This window comes from Elephantulus edwardii, unplaced genomic scaffold (assembly GCF_000299155.1).
Source record: "Elephantulus edwardii isolate Elephantulus edwardi_28Jun2011 unplaced genomic scaffold, EleEdw1.0 scaffold00195, whole genome shotgun sequence".
Lineage (NCBI taxonomy): Eukaryota > Metazoa > Chordata > Mammalia > Macroscelidea > Macroscelididae > Elephantulus > Elephantulus edwardii.
This window is the reverse complement of record NW_006399945.1, coordinates 119,604-141,042: the sequence shown is the minus strand read 5'-3', so window position 1 is coordinate 141,042 and position 21,439 is coordinate 119,604. Positions and strand designations below refer to the sequence as shown.

Genomic DNA, 21,439 nt, shown 5'->3' with positions numbered 1-21,439 from the left:
CTTTGGAGCAGCTGGTGGATTCAAACTGCATACTTTTGCATTAGTAGCACAATTCCTTACCACTAAACCACTAGAGGGGGGTCAATACTATTACCCAAAGCCAGAAGAAGACACTCAACAGAGAACAGGCTTTGCAGAGACCATCATAGGCACCTAGCGGAGGAAATGATTTATCTGCTTTGAGTTCTTTTCCTTTATCTCCAAATGATTACCTCATTTCTATCTACAGTCATCCTTACTGTCCAAAGAGTAAGGTCTAAATTGCTCAATCTGACTTTCAAGGCAGTACACAGGGGGCCCCTTGCTGCCTTAACCCATACACACCCTAAACACTCAGAACAACTTATCAGTCCCCAAACAACTTTGTAGGTTCAAGTTCAGAAATCTGGATTACACTGTGTCCTCTGCCTATAATTTTCTTCTTGAAGTTCTGTAGCTGGAAAATTATTTGTACCTTTCAAAGTTTGGTTCAGATTTCACTCTTCTGTGAATTGCATTTTACAATTACTTTTTCTCAGTCAATGCTTTGCTTATACCTTAATAACAGAATTTACCGCAACCCGTGTTGGCTGTGGTTAGCTGTGTATCAGCCTGCCTCTCCTGGACAGAAAGCTTCTTCTTCCTTGAATTCCAAGTATATCAGTAATGGTGAGTATGGCACAGGAGAGGACAGGGTGCGGACCTGTTATTCATAGGGTGGCTAGGAGCTAGCCGTACTAGATTTGATGGCATCAAAGAACAACAATAACATCTACAGGGGTAATGGTGGTTGTTAGCCACCATTGAGTCAATTCCAGCTCCTGAAAACCTCACGTGCGCCAGCATAGAACTGAAATCCAGAGGGTTTTAAAGCGGCTGATTTTTTGAGGAAGTTCACAATGGCTTTCTTCCAAGGTAACTCTGGGTGCACTCAAACCTGCCAAGCTAAGGGCCTACCTGTTCTGCTCCCCATAGCAACACAATCGATTTGTCATGGCATTGTGACAAATTCTGACTTCTCTTCATGCTCACCTGTGCTGGCCTGCACTGCTCTAAAATTATTGCACTGAAGCCATTGATAACTACTGAGGAACATGCAGATGCATGCAGATCTAACCAGAATGAAAAAGGGAATGTGCAATGGCTGATTTGATAGCACTATGGGAATGAAGGCATATACTGGAAAGACAAGCAGCTTTCTAAATAAAAATTATTCATGTGACCTTAGATTCCCACCTCACTCCACCACCAGATACCATGCACAAATAAGAAGCATCTTTCCTTTTTTAAGATTACTATTACTATCTCACTAGTTTGTAGGTTTCATACCTGAGCTCTTTGGCTTCCTGTTCTGCTTTCAGCCGGGCCCTCTCAGCAATAATTTCATTACAGAGCACATCATAGGGTTTGTCTAGATGATGTTCGCCCATCACCCAGACCCAGACTTCTTTATCAGCTCCCAGTTTCCACTGAACAGATTTCTCATTCTCTGCAAACAAAATAAAATTCAGATATAATTAATATCAATTGCTATAGGTTACTCTGATTCTCATAATTACTTAAGGTCCTTGGGAAAAAAAAAATTAAGGCAAAGTACTTCATCATGTGTTTGACCTCCAACCTGCCCATGAACAAACAGCACTAATAGGAGGCAATGTCAGTGGCAACAACCACAGGAATAGTATTTGTTTTAAAAATATGGTTTGGACTCCTGCACAAGCCCTTTTGGTAAACAAGCTGAGATAGGACAAAAACATGCATTGCTTGTATAGTCCTTGAGGGAAACAAAATATCATAAGACCCCATAGCCATTTATAATCTAAAATTCTACTATACTCAAGTGTTTATCCTACTGTCTTCCTCCGCCCCAACCTCCCCCATACAGTATACAGAGCATTTTGGAGTTTGTGTGTGGTGTTTCACAGTTTCCTTCACTGACATTATGTTTCACACAAGCATTCCCATACATGGTAGTTGATCAAAGTAATCACCTTTGGACTACACCCACAATTACCCCATCCTCAGGTCCCCACCCAATCTTTCCCATTTCCTTTACCCCAAATTGTGCGACCTTATGGTAGATAGGTAGATGTTGACCAAGGTTTTCTTGATCTACTGTGCCTTTAATCATTATATAATGCCCTTCCTTATCTTTTATGGTGGTTTTCATTCTGAAGTCTATTTATCTGAGATTAGTATCGCCATTCATGCTTTTTTGTGGATGGTATTTTTTTGGTATAGTTTTCCCCAGCCTTTGATTTTTAATCTATCTTTCTCCTCATTTCTTACATGTGTCTCTTGTAGACAACACGTTGATGGGCTTTGTTCTTTTTAATTCATTTTGCTTCTTCTCTTTTTTTCCCCCCCTTAACTAGTGCATTTAGTCCATTCACATTTAGTGTGATTATTGATAGGTTAGGTTTTATAGTTGCTTCTTTGCTGATTTTCTTTTTCATTTGTTTCTGGTTACTATGGTCCATCTACTTTCCTTTGGTGTCTCTGTGGAAATGACTTCCCTTAACACTTGTAGATTTGGCCTTGTTTTCACAAATTCTTTTATGTTCCTGCTTTTCTGTAAATGACCTAATTTCTCCTTCATGTTTGATGGACAGATTTGCTGGGTACAGGATCCTCGGCTGGCAATTGTTCTTTCAACTTTCTATATATGCCATCCCATTGTCTTCTTGCTTGCATGTTTTCTGCTGAGAAATCATAACTTAATATAATTATTTCTACTTTATAGGTGACTCTGTTTTTCTTGTGCTGTTTTTAGTATTCTATCGATATCTTTTATTTTGGAGTATTTTATTATGATATTTCTTGATGTTTTCTTTTTGGGTATAGTCTATTTCATGTTCACTAAGCTTCTTGAATGTGTATTCCTCCATTCATTATAATACCTGAGAAGGTTTTTTGGTACCTCTTCCACAATTTTCCCAACAATGTCCCTGTCCCCCTCATATTCTGGAATTCCAATCACACATATGTTGTTACTTTTGATGTCATCCCACAAGACTCTAATGCTTTCTGCATTTTCTTTATGTCTCACCTCTGATTTTTTTCTCTATTATGTTTCCATTGACGTTCTTGTCACCTAGCTCACTGACTTTCTGCTCCTTCTCTTCCACTGTATTTTTTTGTCCCTCTGACGTGTTGGACACTTCTGCCATTTTTGCATTTTAATTCATTCCTGGTATTTCCAGGAATGGCTGTACCCGATCTCTCTTGTGATAATTTTTTAAGTTCTTGTACCTTTTTCTCTATCCTCTCAATTCTTTCTTCCATCTTTTGCATTTTCTTCTGTATTCGTACAAGTTTCTCCTTATCTCTGGAGTATTTCCTTGGCTTCCACTGTTTCTTTCATCATCTGTACCTTCTTCTGTAGTTGTTCAAATAATTCCACATCAGTATCTTTCTTCTGGTTCTCTGCCCCTGGGGTATTCACTTTATTTCTGTCTTCCACTGCTACTTCTATCATTTGTACCTTCTATTATATATGTTCAATTGCCTACATATCAAGATTTTCTGACTTTCAAAAATTAGGATATTCTTTGGCTCTGCAATATGCTCTGCTTTTTTTTTTTGAGAAGGCTTAATTTGTTCTTTCCAGTGTTCAAAACTACATGCTGCTTTCTTGACATTATATGAATTTTTTCTTGAGAAGGGCCATTTCTATTTCATCTGCATAAGTTGCTGATTGTTCTTATGTTTATGATGTTACTGTTTAGTTACCAGATTAAAATGTTCTGTCTTGGGTGCGCCTCTCATTCTACTAGAAGTCCTTTTTGGGATAATTTGCCTTTCTAGAGTCCTTCAGTTTACCTCTGGTCTGCAATGCAGTCCAGCAGGAATCTTACCTTATTATAGTCCCTCTCCCAAACTCTATGTCCTCCTTTGTCTGTGGAGTGGTTGAGTGGTGCTCCACTTAAGCGCTTTCTGTCCAGGGGAGTTTTCAAGCCAGCTCTCTTTCTCCCAGCTCAAAGTGCGAGATGAGAAAGTTAATCTTTCCTTTGCTTGTAGCTCTGTGTCCTAAACTCTATTGTCCTGTGTGGTCCACTGGGGTGGCCACAGGGAGCCAGGGATCCGTAAATGGAGGGAACTTTCTCCAGTGAAGTTTCAGTCCCTTCTCTCCTTTGCACCTGAATGCTGGCTCACCTGATGGTGTTTTCTCTCCTGAAACCAACCTAACGCCTTCCTTTGTTTCTGGAGGGCAGACAGACAATCAGGGGTGTCAACTTAAGTAGTTTGAAGCCGGTTGTGCAGAGGGGGCTTTCAAGTGAACTTTCTTTCTCACAGCTCAACATGCCAGCTGAAAAAAGTGAATCTTTTCCCTACTTGTATCTCTCTATCCCATACTCTATTGTCCTGGGTGGTCCCTGGGATGGCCCTGTGACAGCAGGGATCCTCAAATGGAGGGACCTTTCCTCAGAGGAGTTTCAGTTCTTTCTCTCCCTTGCACCTAAAAGTGCTGGCTCTGGGAAAGAGTGTCTCACCTGATGAAGTCTTCTGTCCTGAAGTCTAATGCCTTCCTTTGTTTCTGGAATGGCATGAGATTAGTGGTACCTACTCAAGCAGTTTCTGTCCAGGAGGGTTTCAAGTCAGCTCTCTTTCTTGCAGCTCATTGAGTCAACTGAGAAACTGAGTCTTTCCCCTGCTTGAAGCTCTTGTTCCCCAAACCCTATTTTCCTGTTTGGTCCCTGGGTTTGCCCTGTGGTGGCAGGAATCCCCAAATGGAGGGACTTTTGCCCAGGAGAGCTTCAGTCTTTGGTAAAAATATCTTTTTTTTTATTTGGTAAAAATATCTTTAGATAAAGACAGTTCTTTACAGACTTCATTTGGAAGTGAGAAGAGTGTTACATCATACATTTTAAAGTCACACTAGCCATGATTTGCATCCTAGTACTGCTATTTTCTAGCTTTGTACTCTTAGAAACATTATCCAATTTCTATACGCCTCAATTTTCTCATCTGAAGAACAGCAGCAGTTCTGGTGGCCTAGTTTTTAGGGAATTTAATTGTTAATTCAAAGACCACTCCTCTCAGGAAGTCTGACTCTCCCATCATCTCCACTGCAGACAGACAGGGAATCTCCTCTTGGGCAATCTACAGCCTTGGAAACCCAAGGGAGGGTCAGCTACCAGGTATTTCTGGCTCCACGGAAAGGAGTTTTTTTTAATATGACTAAGGAGCCTATCTGCTTTCATTTTCAAAAAGACAAAAGGTGTAAATTATCTAATAATATTATTAATATTGCATGCAAGCAAAACCTTGCTTAAGATTGCCAAGAAAATGGTTAGAGCAGTACATTGACAGAGAACAGTCTGAAATTCAAGCTGAATTTAGCAGAGGCCAGGGCACCAGGGATAAATCATTGCTATTTCAGATTAAATAAGCAATATTCTTAGCTGAAAGCAAAGAATACTAGAAGAATGTCTATTTGTGTTTTATTAACTACACAAAGTCATTTAACTGTGCGGATCACAAAAAATTATAGCTAACACTGGGAAAAATGGGAATCCTATAATGCTTAATAATTGTGGTCATGAGAAACCTAGACCAAGAAGCTGTTGTCAAAACATGACAAAGATACACTGTATGTTTTATAGTGAATCAAGAAAGGTGTGTGTTGAGGCTATATCTTTAGTCACACTTATTCAATATGTATGCTGAGAAAAAGAATTTGATAGACTGGACTTTATGAAGAAGAATGTGGCATCAGGACTCAAGGAAGACTCATCAACAGCCTGCATTATGCAGACGGTACAATTTTGTTAAAAGTGAAGAGGACTTGAAGTACTTGCTTCAGAAGATCAAAGACTTCAGCTTTTAATATAGATTACATATCAATATTAAAAAAATGAAAATATTCAATACCAGGTCAATAGCCAACATCATGATAGATGGTAATAAGACTGAAACTGTCAATGATTTTTTCCCCTTGAATCCTCAATCAATATCCCTGGTACTAGAAGTCAAGAAATCAAAAGACATATCACATTGAGCAAATCTGCTGTCAGGACCCCTCCAAAGTGCTGAAGAGCAAGGATGTCCATTAAAAGACTAAGGTGTGCCTGATCAAGCCATTGTCTAGGCATTTGAAAGTTGAACAATAACTAAGATGACAAAGAAAAATAGAGTCAATGCCTTTTAGTTGTGGTATTGGGCAAAGTATTAAATATTCCTTGGACTGGAAGGGGAGGGAAGGTCTGTCTTAGAGAAAGTGTAACCAGGCTGCTCCTTGGAAACAAGGATTGAAGAAATGTAACATTCCATACTTTGGGCATGTTGTTAGAAGGGCCCAACTCTTGGAAAAGGACATGATGCTTTGGAAAGGTGGAGTGTCCACATAAAAGAGAAAGACCCTCAACAAGATGGATTTACATAGTAATTATAATAATGGGCTCAAGTTGTATTTGAGATGGTGAGACTAACATAAGACAGATTAGGGTTTGGATCTGTTAGCTGTAGGTCACTATGAGCCACAGTCAACTTGATGGCACAAGACAATAGTTATAACAAGGATCTGTAGGGAGATCTGCTGCACTGCAATCCCTAAGGCATGCAGTTTACTCCACAGGAGAAGGGTGGGCAATCTCCTCCCATGCAATGAACTGCATCTGAAAACCCACTGGGTCAGCTATGGGTTGGTTTAGACTCAATAGCATACAAAAACAACAACAAAAGTTCAAAGCACAATTGAGGTTATTGGTTCAAACCCACTTAGCAGCTCCATTAGAGAATGACATGAAAGTTTATTCCATGAAGATTAATATGGGAACATTATGGGAAAATTCTACTCTGTGACCTGAGATGACTTGGAATCAACACAGTGCCATCCAGCAACAACACATAAGACTGCAGTGAGGAGGAAGAACAGCAGATATGGTGAATACTTCCCTAGTCCTCCCTCCCAGGAAGAGTTCAATAGAGGTTAACTGCTATCATCATTATCCCATTATTTACTTATATGGGTACCTCAGAGATTCACAGCAGCTTGTGAGAAGATAATACTGCCTGGGGTAGCATGATACTTGGTGAAGCTACTTAAATAACCCTTATTTAAATTGGTCTCATGGGTTATATTACTCTCTAGTTCCCATGCCCCTGAAATACGGCCACAGAGGTCATGCTCCCTAAGGCCTTGCAGAGGTAGACCTAGAAGTCAAGAAGATAGTCCCAAAATCTACAGGTCACTAGGGTTTAGAGTGGACATACTCAGAGTCATTATCATACAAGGAGAGTTCTACCCAAGACGCATGGGACAGGAATGGTAGACTCCAACTGGCCAGTTGTGCAAGCGTGTGAAAGAGGCCAGAAGGCTGGAGTCTATGCCAGACTAGGGCAGATACGATGCACTTTTTAAATATCAGACTCCTGTCACACTCCTGTCACCTTGTATTAAGCAGAAGAAAGTTTCTTGATGAAGTATCTCTGTCCTTGTTATTATTGTTCTATGTCAAACCATTGCCTCGGGATACATTTTAAAAAGGCACTCTGCACCAAGCAGATGTGTTCACTATTTTGGCACTCTAGACTCTTCTCCCTGCAGCAGACACTTCCTGCAGGATGATAAAGTTCTAAGTAGAGATTTTCAGGAAAGAAGAAAAAAAAAGCACACAACTCAGCAGAATTATAACCTTCACTACAAAAACAGTCAAATATATCATTCAGAGGAAACTGTTCAGACACTGTTCACAAACAGAAAAACGACCAAAGTGGCAACCAGTAACTAACCTATGACCTGCCATCAAGTCAGTTCCAGCTCACTGCAACCCCCTCAGGCAGGACTGATGTTGTTAGGTGCCGTCAAGTTGAGTACGACTCATAGTGACTCTATAAATAGCGGATCTGAACCCCGTCCTGTCCTGTGCTGTCCTCACACTTCCTGACACAGTCCACCTGGTTGAGGGTCTTCCTCACCTTTGCTTCAGTGTTCGGGCAGGGGAGAATTATCCTATTGGGTTTCCACAGCTGTAATCTTTCCAGAAGGAGACTGTCACATATTTTTCTCACAGAGCAGCTGATGGGTTAGAACAGCCAGTCTTTAAGTTTGCAGCCAGGCTTAACTCACTATACCAACAAGGTCCCTTACGAGTTACTAACAGAAGATAAATTCTAAGTGTACCCTAGTGGAGAGAGTACTTAGTGTCAAGCTGGTGAGTTCCTGCTCTTTTTGAGAAAATGCCAAATGGTTCATTAACCTTAAAAATCTGTCATACCTCATAAAACTCCCTTTATTATACTCTCTTGAGGCAATTAATTATAGTTTTATTATGTCCATCTCTCACGATCCCTCTAAGAAAATCTTTACCAGTATTTTTCTGAGCGAACAGGGAGAGACACAGAGAGGATAATGGCAGAGTGCCAGGACGGGGCAGCGGAAGCTGAGATTCCCAGCAGCTCAGCTCAGCCTCAATCCAGTCGTCAGGGAGCACTGCAGGCCGAGGCAGCCAGGTGCTAACTCTCAGGTTAGAATGCAGTCCTCTAAGGTCGAAAAGAGAACTTCTAGAATTACGTGGAAATGGGGGACGTGCTTAAGAACTAAAAGAAAAGAGGGAAAAGCGAAAACTAGTATTTTAGAGATGATGAGGGTGGCACAGGAGATAGAAAGGCCCAGCTCCTGGAGGTGCTGTGAGTAGTAGTAAAGGGCATCGAACAACAGTTTAAAATAAATCTCTCTCTCTCTTTTTTTAACTAGAAAAAGAAATCTGGAAGCAACCCTGGTACATCCACTTGCTGTACAGAGGTAACTCATGGTTGCTGTGAAGGCCAACACTGTGACACTGATGAGCCAAATGCAAGAATAGTTACCCATGGTGGACAGTGTTTGTGAAGCTCCCCCATTAAAACAAGCTTGGAAGCAGGAGTGGTATCCAATTACATAATAGCTTGTCTCGGGAAACCCTATGAGCCTGGAGAGAGGACAAGTTATACAGGAAGTGTCCAGGACTTTCATTCATAGGGTCGCTATGAGTCCCCTGCAACTTGAGGGCACTTAACAACAACAACAACAAAAGAAATCTGGAAGCAAAATGGTAGAGTACTAAACTACTAACCAAAAACTTGGCAGTTCAAGCCTACCCAGTAGTTCCAATGCGAGAAAGTCCTGATGGTTTAACAAGCAGCTTTTTTCTTCTGGATATTACTCACAGGGGCTGTTAAGTTAGATCTGGCTCATTTGTTGTTGTTATGTGTTGTCATGTTGGATACAACTCATAGTAATGCTAAGAACAAAAGAACTGAATCCTGTCCTAACTTGTGCTATCCTCATCATCTCTGACATACTCGAGCCCATTACTGCAGTCACTGTGTCAATCCAGCTTGTTGATAAGTGTCTAAAGAGGAGAAAATGGGCCTTGGAGGCACAGGGCCATGTGTATCTTTCTGAAAGGGCCAGAGAATAGTATAGCCCTTTACCATCCCAGAGCAGAAAGCAGATAAAAGAGTCTGTAGTCCAGCCCTACAGTGCCTGTAGAGTCCCACTGATAGCAAGAGGTTCATTATTTATTGCTGACTTAAAGACTCAAAGTTGTAGTACCAAAAATGGGTTTATTAGTGAAGTGAGTGGGAGAATTGGGGAGGCAAAGAATATCTCACAATACAAGTCCAGGCTTTAGTGCAACAGTTCCAAGGTTCTCTCTTCTATTAGTCCAGGCTCTGATTTCAGCTCAGCAGTCATATCCAAATCATTCAGAAAGGTTTGCCTCAGAGCAGTTTTAAGTCAGTTTCTCCTTCAAGCATCCAGAAAGAACAACAAAATCCATCTATGGCCAGCACAAATGTGAGAAGCCTCAGGTCACACCTTACCACAGCTTCTCCACAGCAATGCCACAGTCTCTCCACTATCAGGGTCTCACTCTCACTAGAATCTTGCCGTCACAAGCCTTGCTTGCCTCAAGTTGTGCAGATCAGTGTGGGAAGTACTCTTTCTCCTATGCTAGCCCCACTTTTGTTGATAATTTACAAGACCATGTTTCTACATAATGACCCTAAGTACAAAAGAATAAAACCCTAACCTATCCCATGCCATCTTCACAATAGCTGCTGTCCCATGTTGCAGCCACTATGTCAATATATCTCATTGAGGATCTTCCTCTTTTTTGCTGACTCTCTTCTTTCTCCAGGGACTGGCTCTCTTCATAACATACCCAAAGTATATGAGTTGAAATCTCATCATCATTGCTTCTCAGGAGCATTCTAGCTGCACTACTTCCAAGGCAACCGTGCTTGTTCTTTTCACAGTTCAGAGTATATCTAATATGCTTCATCAATATCACAATTTAAGGGCATCAATTTCCTCAGTTTTCCTTATTGACAACTCAGTTGGGTAGGTGAGCTAACTGAAAACCTCATAGTTTGGGTGAAGTGCACCGTAGTCAGTAAGGAGATGATCTTTGCTTTTTAAATCTTAAAGAAATCTTTTGCAGCAGATTTGCCTAATAGGATGTATCCTTCGATTTCTTGATTCCTGTTTCTGTTGCTATTGATTGTGGATCCAAGTAAAATTTAAATCCTTCACAATTTCTTTTATCCATTTATCATGATGTTGTTCAATGGCCCTGTCATAACAATTATTTGTCTTCTTTATGTTGAAATGCAAGGGAGCTCTGGTGCCATAATGCACAGGGAGTGGCACTGCTAAACCAAAGTTGCACCTCTCTGGTGGTTTGAATCTATAGCTTCTCCCTGGACAGAGGATGGGCAGTCTCCTCCCATAGGACAGCTGACCCAGTGAAGCGTCAGATAAAGGTCAGTTTGGATTTGACAGCTGTGTGTTTGAGTTTATGTCCTTACTGAAACTCTAGTCTTTGATCTTCATCAGTAAATATTTAAAATCCTCTTCCCCCACCCTCACCCTAGCAAGCAAGGCTGTGTCAGCTGCATATTGTAGGTTGTTGATAAGATTTCCTCCAATCCTGATGCCATATTCTATTAGCTTCTTGGATAAATAAAGATTGATTAAGTATGGAGAAAGAGACAACCTTGATGCCCACCTTTTCTGATCTTAAATCATGTAGTGTACAACTGCTTTTTGGTCTTATTTACAGGTTTTACATGAGCACACTTAAAGTTTCTGGAATTTCCCTTTGTCACAGTTGTTGTTGTTGTGTGCCATCGAGTCACTTGCAACTCACAGCCACCCTACATACAAGAGCTCTAAACGCCATTCTACTCTGTGCCAACCTAGCCATCTCAAACGCACTTATTCCCACCACTCCAGTGACAGATCAATCCATCTCTTCAAGGGTCTTCCTCTCCTGCACTGTCCCTCCACTCTGCCAAACATGATGTCCCTCTCCAAGGACCAGTCCCTCCTTGCAATATGCCCAAAGTATGTCAGACGAAGCTTCAGAATCCTTGACTCCAAGGAGCACTCTGGCTTCACCTTCTCCAGGACAAACCTGTTTGTTCTCCTAGCAGTCCACGGTATATTCAACACTCTTCTCTAGCACCACAGCTCAAAGGCATCAATTCTCTTTCTATCACCCCTATTCACTGTCCAACTCTCTGATGCAGAGCACGTAACTGCAAAGGCGATAACCCAGATCAGGTGCACCTTAGTCTCCAGCCTGACGTAGTTGCTCTTCAGTACTCTTGAGAGGTCCCTCACAGCTGACTTCCCCAATGCAATTCATCTCTTGATTTCTAGGCTGCTGTTGTCACAGTGTTATCCCTAACTTGTTTTTATTTACATGGTCAAATGTCTTTATAGACTCAATAAAATACCAAAAAATCCTTCGTAGTATTCCCTTATTTCATTCAAGATCCAGCTGACATTAGCAGTAACTTCCTTTGTTCTACATCCTCTTCTGAATCTCACTTGAATATGTAGTAGTCAATTAGCAATGTATTGTAGCAACCACTTTTAACTTATTGTCAGCAAAATTATCCTTACATGTGATCTTAATAATACTATTTGATAACTTCTGCATTCACTTTTCTGGTAAGAGGAAAGTTGAAAACGTATATGCATAGGAGCACATTTCTGCCCCCAGTGTAGCTCCGTAAAGTAAAGTTATAAACTAAAGGGATTCTAAGAGGGCATGCATTGTCATAATTAATACTGTTTGGTCATTCTGGGTTTCCTGTCTACTTCACCTTGAAATTATGTGCAGTCTTTAATCAGAAGGCAGTGCAGGAGAGGTCTTTTTTATAGCACTTCCATTTAATTATACATTCCTTTCCCCTCTTCCATCATGTTTATATACTGTTTGCTCTTCTTGAGAAGTGCTCCTTTCTTGAAAGCTTTTTCTGAAACCAACTTTCCTAAAACTAGCCAGAAAAAGTGGGCTACTCTGGGTCAAGTACTAGAACAAAGAGTCCACTAATAATACTTTTAAGCAGAAAGATATGAGCCCTGGTGGTACAGATGAATGGTTTGTTGCTTGCTAACAAAAAGGGTGGTGGTTTAAACCCACCCAGACCCACCATCAGGGAAAAAAAATCATAGTGAACTGCTTTCCTAAAGATTACAAAAGCTTATAGGTCAGTTCTGTCACTTGTAGTCACTCTGAGTTAAAATTGACTAGGCAGCACACAACAGCAAAGTGTTAGAAATGACCACAGAAAAGACAAGGTGGTATGACCTGGTTTACTCCAGTCATACTACATTGTGAACCTCTTCTCATTAAGAGCCCCACATAGTATGCTAGAACATAGGTGAAGGAGAGAGGAATTTGAAGAATTGACACAGATTATCTAATCAGGTCAAGGTCAATCTCTTCCCATGGTAAAGAGCCAGCCTCTGGTCTCCATTTCACCTGGACCCAATGCAGCAAGACATAGGCAGAAACTACCCAATAACTGACAATAGAGAAGATATGTGTGTAAGAGAACAGGAAACAGATAAAAATAATCATCATATATTCTACTCTCACAAACAGAAGACCTAAAATGTCATGGACTGTAGTCAGAAAGAGAGTCACCACCACGAGCCTCTGTGATGTTCCAGGGGCTGTCGTAAAGCATTTACCCATTAAATAGAGTGTCTTAATTAGGAATGATGGAAACAGAGATCCAGCAGCACATTGTTGTTGTTGTTGTTATGTGCCGTCGAGTTGCTTGCGACTCATAGCGACCCTATGTACAACAGCCCTAAACTCCGCTCTGTCCTGTGCCAATCGCACTGTCTCTGACACTCCCATCCCAACTATCCCAGTCACTGAATCAGTTCACCTCAGAGAGGGCCTTCCTTTCCTGCACTGTCCCTCCACCCTCCCAAGCATGATGTCCCTCTCCAAGGACCGGTCTCTCCTCACAACATGTCCAAAGTATGTTAGACGGAGCCTCAGAATCCTTGCCTCCAAGGAGCCACCCAGTTTAACCCTTTCCAGGACAAATCTGCTTGTTTTCCTAGCAGTCCATGGTACTCTCAACACTCTTCTCCAGCACCACAGCTCAAAGGCATCAATTCTCCTTCTATCCTTCTTGGTCATTGTCCAACTCTCTGATGCATAACAAGTGAATGTGAAGACCATGGTTTGTATCAGATGCACCTTAGTCTCCAGAGAGACATCATTGCTCTTCAGTACTTTGGAGAGGTCCCTAACAGCAGACTTTCCCACGGCAACGCACCTTTTAATTTCCTGGCTGCTGGTGCCAAGACTGTTGACTATGGAGCAAAGCAAACTAAAGCTGTGTACAATCTCAGTCTCTTCACCATCCATCCTGATGCTGCCAATTGGTCCAGTGGTGAGAATCTTTGTCTTCTTGACATTGAGCCTCAATCCATATTGGAGGCTGCAGTCCTTGGTCCTCTGCAGCAGGTGCTTCAGGTCCTCTTCAGTTTCAGCAAGCAGGGTTGTGTCATCTGCATAACGCAGATTGTTGATAAATCATTCACCAATCTTGACCCCACATTTCTCCTCATAGAGCCCAGCCTCCCGGATAATCTGTTCTGCATATAAGTTGAAAAGGTATGGAGATAGGATGCATCCCTGGGGTACGCCCTTCCCAATTTTGAACCATGCAGTGTTCCCTTGCTCTGTTCTGACGACTGCCTCTTGGTCCAAGTATAGGTTTCGCATTAGAATGATCAAGTGTTCTGGGATTCCCATTCTTCTCAAAGTCAGCCATAGTTTGTTATGATCCACACAGTCAAATGCCTTTGCATAATCAATGAAACACAGATAGACATTCCTCTGGTATTCCCTGCTTTCAGCTAAGATCCATCTAACATCAGCTACATTATATTTCCCACAATTTGAGAGAACCAAATAAACTAATGCTGAGCCAGCCTTAATAAGGGAAGCTCTCTCTGGTCTCTCATGGATACAATTAATGCAGAACAGAGGTTCAAAGCAAACATTCTCTTAAGATATGTGCTAAGTATTTTTTGGAACATGTTGTTGCTATGTGCCATTGAGTTAACTGCGACTTCAGGCACCCTGTGAACAAGTTATCTGAACCTTGTCCTGTGCCACCCTCATGATCTCCAACGTGATCTGCTTCAGTCCACTTTGTTGAGGATCTTCTACTCTTTCCCTGAACCACCACCCTTCCCAGAATGATGTCTTTTTTAAGGGCTGGATCCTGCTAACACCATGCACAAAGCATGTGAGATGAAGTTTTGCCCTCTTTGCCTCTAAAATCACGGTGGTTGTACTTACAGTAAATATTCTTAAGTGTCAGTTGATCTTGACAGAAGCATATTGGCTTAGCAGTACTAGCTCTGAGAATTAGACCCAGGATATATTACAGCTTCATCACTTCCTAGCTGCAAGCCCAGGGCAAGTTAAGGTCTCTCCATCTCATTTTCTCCAGCTGTAAAATGTAAATAGTAATTCATGGCTCAGGGTGTAGTTGTGCTTATTTAATGAGACCATAAATTTAAGCACTTAGCTCGGGGTCTAACACATAACTCCATAAGTGCTGGCTGGTATTACTATCACACTCTAGAGAAGTGCTGTCCAAAGATGAGAGCAAGCTATTCCTGTAAATGCTCATTTTCTAGTAGCTACAATAAAAAGAAATTAATTTTTTAATACATTTCATTTTATCCAAATCATGAAAAATATTATTCCAGTATATGATCAAAGTGAACTTATAATGTTGTTATGTGCTGTTGAGTCAGAACAGACCCACAGCTGACCCTCCAGTATGTTTTCAGAGGGAGTAAATCGTACGGGAGGAGATTGCCCATCTTCCTCTCATAGAACAGCTCACGGATTTGAACCACATACTTACAGTTGGCGGCTTAACTTTACCACTAGAACTCTGGTAATTTACACACTAGACCACACCTCAAGTTGGACTACCAACATGAGCACAAAACTCACATGTGATTAGTGGCGAGTGTAGTATAATAGACTGTCATCCTCCAGCATTAAGAGAAGGGATTGAATTTTCCCACTACACTTTGGAAAAGTTTTCTGATTTATTTCTGGGTTAAAGCCACACTTTTGATTCTTTTCAGTCTCTCCTATTTTAATCTGAAGACTACTAAAAGGTAAACATCAGTTCCTTGGATATAAAACATTGAAACACAAGTCATAGTCTTTGAAAACATGGTAACATGGCAGCCCATAGATGTTGTTATTGTTAGGTGCCCTCGAGGGAATTACAACTCATAGTTGTCTACAACCCTGTGAACAATGGATCTGAACCTTGCCCTATCCTGTACCATCCTCATCATCTCAGACATACTGGAGCCCATTATTAGAGTCCCTGTGTCAATCCATCTTGTTTGAGGTCTTCCTCTCTTCTGCTGACCCTCCACCTTTCCAAGCATGATGTTCTTGTCCTCCTAACAACATGCTCAAAATATGTGAGATGAAACTTCACCATTCTTTCCTCCAAAGAACACCCTACCCGACTTCACTTTCTCTAAGACATGTTTGTTTTTCATTATTTTGGCCGGACATAGGATATTCAGTATTCTTCTCCAGCACCACAATTAAAAGACACTTATTCTTCTTTTGTCATCCTTATTCACTATCTACCTTTCAGATACATAGGAAGTAATTGAAAAGACCATAGTTTGAATCATAAGCTTACTTATTTTTATGGTTTGTTCTTAGGGGTGCATCCCTTATCAGTCAGTTATACTGGGGGAATGACTTTCATATTACTCTTTATTTTATAGTTTAGTCATGTATAAACTTCTTTGTTTATCGAATGCTCTTATGAATACAGAACTTGCCTGTTAGTTTTCTGTACTGGGATGGCTTTGCTCCTAAGACACACTAGAAAACAGGTTGGCCATCCACTTCCGAAATGATAGGCCTTTGAAAACCTTATGAACAACAGAAGAGCCCTATGGTCAGCACAGAACTCTTCTATAGGTTTTTTGGTTTTCATCTTTACAGAAGCAGACCACCAGATGTTTTCTTCACAGCCTCCTGGCTGAGTTTAAATGACCAATCTTTAGGTTAGTTTTTTGCTGTTGCTATTTGATGTCATAGTGAAGTGAAAAATATTTATACAACTCATAAGACACATCTTCACCCACCAAACAAAGCAAAACCCACTATTGTCTGGTCAATTACAAATCAAAGTGGCCCTCTAAGGCAGAGTTTCACTACCACACAGGGTTTCCACGACTGTAAACCTTTACTAAAGCAGACTATCTTATCTTTCAGTTTCTGGTGGAAATGAACCACTAACTTTGAGTGAGTAATCCAACATATAATCCACTGAGCCACAGAGCTCTTTAGAAGACCCACCATGGACTGTTTGCTTATAGGGGAAAAAAACAAAACAAAACACCTCATGATGATGAAATAACTGCTAAGAAGTAAGCTAGCATGGTATGACAGTATTAATAAAATGAAATCTGATGTATTTAATGAGCCAAGAGGAGGTTGCACAGCCTGGCACAGAACCACTGAGAATAGTAGCACTTATATGAGCCTGGTACAAGTGAGCAGGTTGGAGAAAAGATGGGCCAGAAGCAGAAGTCTACAAACACTTATGCACCCAGTGAGGTCTCAGCAAAAAACAGTCACAAGCTCAGATGGTCTACAGCACAGACAGCACCTCTAGTCTCTAGTTACCACTAACTGACATCATTAATGATCCCTTTGAACTCAAAACTCAACCTCTGTGTTGCTGAGCAGACTCTGATTCACTGTGACCCTCCATGGGGTGTCCGAGGCTGGAACTCCTGGGAGGAGCCTGTCTACCTTTCTTCATTGGAGAGACTGGTGGTTCTGAGCCACCTGAGTGGAACCATTTGGTTAGCAGCACAACACTGTCTTTACTACCTTTGTATTTACCTGGAATTTGATCTTCAAAGACACTAGAAGATAAAAACAAAGAAATCTTTTTAGGGAAGTGGCCTAAAGGCCATCAGACTTTTTTTCTCAGAAAAGGAGCTAACGTAGTGCAAAATATATTTTCCCTCAAGTGTTAAATTTAAGGGGCTAATAACCTTCTGATATGATAAAACTATAGAACTTTCACTATATAACTTCTGCCTCAGGATTACATAATAAAGGAACACAAATTTTCCGAAATATAGATGAAAACCGTTGCCAAGAAAGGACTTACAGAAACAAACAAACAAAAAAAAAAAAACAACAAACGACAGCCTTGTCTAAGTGATCACCAGAGACCAATTCAACAAACACTAGAAGCCCAGAGGCAAACAGTGTCTGGGCCATGGATTCCACAGGCAAAAAAGCCCTTCAGATTTTACCAGTGCTCAAATCAAAGCCCGTGGGTGACTTTTCATTTCAATTTAAGGTCAGTCTGGTTTCAAGAGAATTGCTCCAGGGTATAAAATGCCCTGTAACTGATGTGAGTATGGACACTTAAGATGACAAATAGTGCTATTAGAATTCCATTTAAGATCCACCACACTGGAGCCACACCTGGCTTATTTGTGACTAGTGTGAAATGCTGAAACTGACCAGGACATTCACAGAACACACAAGGCTAAGTTTACCTTTCTTGGGTCTGGATTTCACTGGCAGGGACTCCCTCTTTTCCATTGCTTCTTCTCTTTCTTTCCACCGTCGGATCTGTTCCTCCCTCATCTTGTAGAATAGGATCTGTTTCTGTTCCTCATTGAGCTCTGCCAGTAGATCAGGATCTATGAACATGTCTGAAAGTATCTGTTTCAGCATCTTTGCAGTTCTGGAGTCTTTTACACCTGTGGCAAAAGTGCCTGAAAGGTCCACCAGTGCTGGAACCCAGGAGTATGGCAATCTTTGGGGAGACTCACAGCCCTTGATCCTGACTGACTGGATCAATTAACATCGCAAACTGGCTTCTGGATTTCGTCACCAAAAATTCTTTCCAAAGTGCTGTGCACTGATCCTGCAATGAGAAATGGTAAAAAACCAGGGGAATTAAAATGTATAGAAGCTAGGTATGAGCAGGCTTACAAGGAGAATAAAGCATAGAGGAAATATAAGATCATTTTTCATTGCAAGGAAAAAGAAAAGAAAGGCCGAAGCACACTTTTGTAAGAGTTTGTGTTACCTCTATCCTATAATTTCCAAAGATACTTTATCAAAAAAACCAAAACCCTAACTTCCTACAGGTCAGTCTCACAGATACAAACAATTAACGGGATCTTGGGCTTCTCCCAACTAAGCAAACATTATTATTACCTCCGAACCTACCAAACCACCAATTGTATGGCTGAGCAAAGAATGGGAGGTGGGAGAGAAGTAAAAAAAAAGAAATGAAATAGTTTTCTCCAAGCAATCTACTTCCAAAGGATTTGCTATTTTTGAGATTTTAGCTACCCACACCAAATCAAAACTACGAATGTTCAAAGAACGAAACAGAAGAAATAAAAATTATATCATGATTAAAGTTTTGTACTTGTTTTTAAATGTAGAATGAAATAAACACAATGAGGTACTTTGATCTTCACAAAGAACAGTGCATTTCCCAACAATCCACCAGGGCCGTGCAAACAATGCAGGTCCAGGACAGAACACTCACACACATTCTGGCAGGAAGGTCACCAGGTTTTAGGTAAACCTCTGATTTAATAAAATCTAAATTTACAGATCAGATAAGCTGAAGGAACAAAGAGATGACTAGGTTCATTACCTGTGACACTGATGTGTCAAATGGCTGGTTACCCAATGCAGACAGAGAGTGGGGTGGAGCTCCCCGATTAAACAAGCTGTGGAAGGAGGAGTGGCATCCACTTCCATAATAGCTTGGCTCCAGAAACCCTATGAACCTGGAGAGAGGATGAAAGGCACCCAAGCGTCCTCAAGGGCTCTCCTTCATATGGTCGCTATGAGTTGCCTGCGACTCGAAGATTCGATGGCACTTAACAACACAACAACAAAGTTCATTACAAAAGATAACTACTTTTAAAAAAAATTACTAGAGGTTTTCCTTTCAAAAGAAGCCTTGATAGCATAGTAAGTTAAGGGTTGGAGTGCTAATCAAAAGGTTGAGAGATCAAATCAGCCAGTTGCTAGTAGCTCCTTGAAAGAAAGGTCAGGCAAGATCTCACCTCATTAACATTTATTGTCTCATCCCATTAAGAAACCCAGTGGAGGGTCAGCATGAATTGGTTTTGACTTAATGGCAATGGGTTGAGGCAGAGATTAAAAGAAGCCATGCACTTATATATGCACAAGGATTTAATATTGGTTCTGAGGAGTGGATATGGGGAAATACCACTGACTTTTCATTATACTTTATTTGGCTGATTTTTAAAATAATTATGTTTTATAAAAACAGTATAATTACATATTTTTATACTAAGAAAAATAGATTTCTCTTTGAAAAAAATAGTTAAATGAAGCTGTGACTTGCAGAATCAAGTAAATTCTAAGAAGTGGTCTAATAATTGGGTGTTTACAATGCTTCAGTAATCTCACCACCAGCCATGGCTTCTCAAATATCTTGTTTCTCCATGCTAAACTCAAACACTCTTGAATTTCAGACTAGTCATTTAGCCATACCAAAGCCACAGTAGTTTTGGCTCCTCTAATTCCCTTCCTTTCATACAGTTAGATGTATAATGCTCCTCTCACCTCTGGAAGTACCTGCTGCTTCGCCTAGCCCTCCTCTCCCTTGCAAAGCTATTCCTTGACTTACACCCAGTCTTTTGAGATAAGCATGCTCAAATATCACGGGCACCACGGCCTGCTTTGCAAACAGCAGGCAGATTCACTGGGTTCATTGGGTTCACAGATTCATTGGGTTGCCAGGACCTCCATGGAAGCTAAAACAAAACCTGCTAACTCTCCCACAGCAAAAAAAAAAAAACAAAACAAAAAAACCCTCAAGTGGAACAAAATATTCATAGAGAGAGAAAAAAATTAAAAAGAATTCAAACAGCACCAGAGATTCTAGCTTAGCCAATAATATCTTCCCAGTGGCCCTTGCTAATGGAGTACTTTTGCTTTGAGGTGGCAGAGAACTGAAGTACACTTTATTTACTTTTTAATTTTAACAGCTGCTCAGAAGGTGGGACCAAGTAAATTCGCACTAAAGGAGAGGTTCCCAGAGACTGGAAGCAATAGTCTTCCACTGCAGGAAGAAGTTGGTCCCCTGATCATTTAACTTCAATTCTCCAAGATGAAGTGGTGAGTAGCTGAAAACTAATGACTCCTTGACATTCCATTAAGTGTCCTTCCGCTTTCACATCCTACGACTCCACAGTTGACTTTCACCGAAATGGAACACTGAAAAATAAAATGCCTAATAAGGCTTGAGCTCCTGCTCTGCTCCTCATTTTGAAGAGGATAAATCCTAGCAACAGTGGTGGGGTGGATAAAACCTGAAATTAAAGCTCTGCAAATGCCAAACTCATCATTCCCACTTCTATCACTCACTACCCAGCACATTCCTGACACTACTAACAGGTACTGCACTGCTGTAAACATCTTAGATGGATTCACACATTTAATTTGCACAATGCTCTTGGAGTTAGCACCACCCCTTATTTCCATTGCACACATCACGAAGCAGGACACAAGAGGTCAGTAGCTTGAAAAGGGTGGAACTGGGCAGTCCCACCTTGAAGTCAGTTCTATGTTATTTTGTCACACAGAAGCCTTTTTGTTAGTTACAAGGCCAGAAACAAAAACATCATCAGAATGTGGAACCACATCTGAAATTCCAGAGTGAAGGTCACAAATTCCCAGAGCAACAGAAAAGCTGAACTAAAGGTACATGATCCACAGTGCCCTTCTGAGGACAGAGCCTTATGATAATCAATTGTACATTAATTTCAAGAAGAGCAGGTATTGGAAGCACTCTGCCAATGAAAATGGCAGCAAGGAATTGTCAAATGAGCTCAGATGTGAATTCTATAGCAAACACACATTTCTAACACTGAATGTATCGTACAGGTGTTAAAAGAAAAAACATAGGTTTCACTAAGTTCTCAGACAACTGCCAAAGCACAGTGCCTGACAAGGGTACCTGGCAGAGGCCTGGAGCCCGAAGAGGCCTGGAGCCTGGGCTCCCTGCAATGTAGCTTTAGGCTATTGCCTCCCTTGTCTGGACTCAGTTTCCTCATCCGTGATGTGAAGTC

At 41.0% G+C, this 21,439-nt stretch overlaps 1 protein-coding gene across 1 annotated transcript in view; it reads right to left on the bottom strand.

Moving 5' to 3' along the window:
- SH2D4A (SH2 domain containing 4A) overlaps positions 1-18,047 on the bottom strand; it is a 92,404-nt gene extending 74,357 nt beyond the window's left edge. The window contains exons 1-2 of the mRNA XM_006896972.1: positions 17,867-18,047; positions 1,309-1,468 (exon numbers count right to left, since the gene is read on the bottom strand). Coding sequence (XP_006897034.1) covers positions 1,309-1,468; positions 17,867-18,047 — 341 coding nt within the window. The remainder of the gene's footprint in view (positions 1-1,308; positions 1,469-17,866) is intronic.
- Between the last annotated feature and the right edge of the window lie 3,392 nt (positions 18,048-21,439).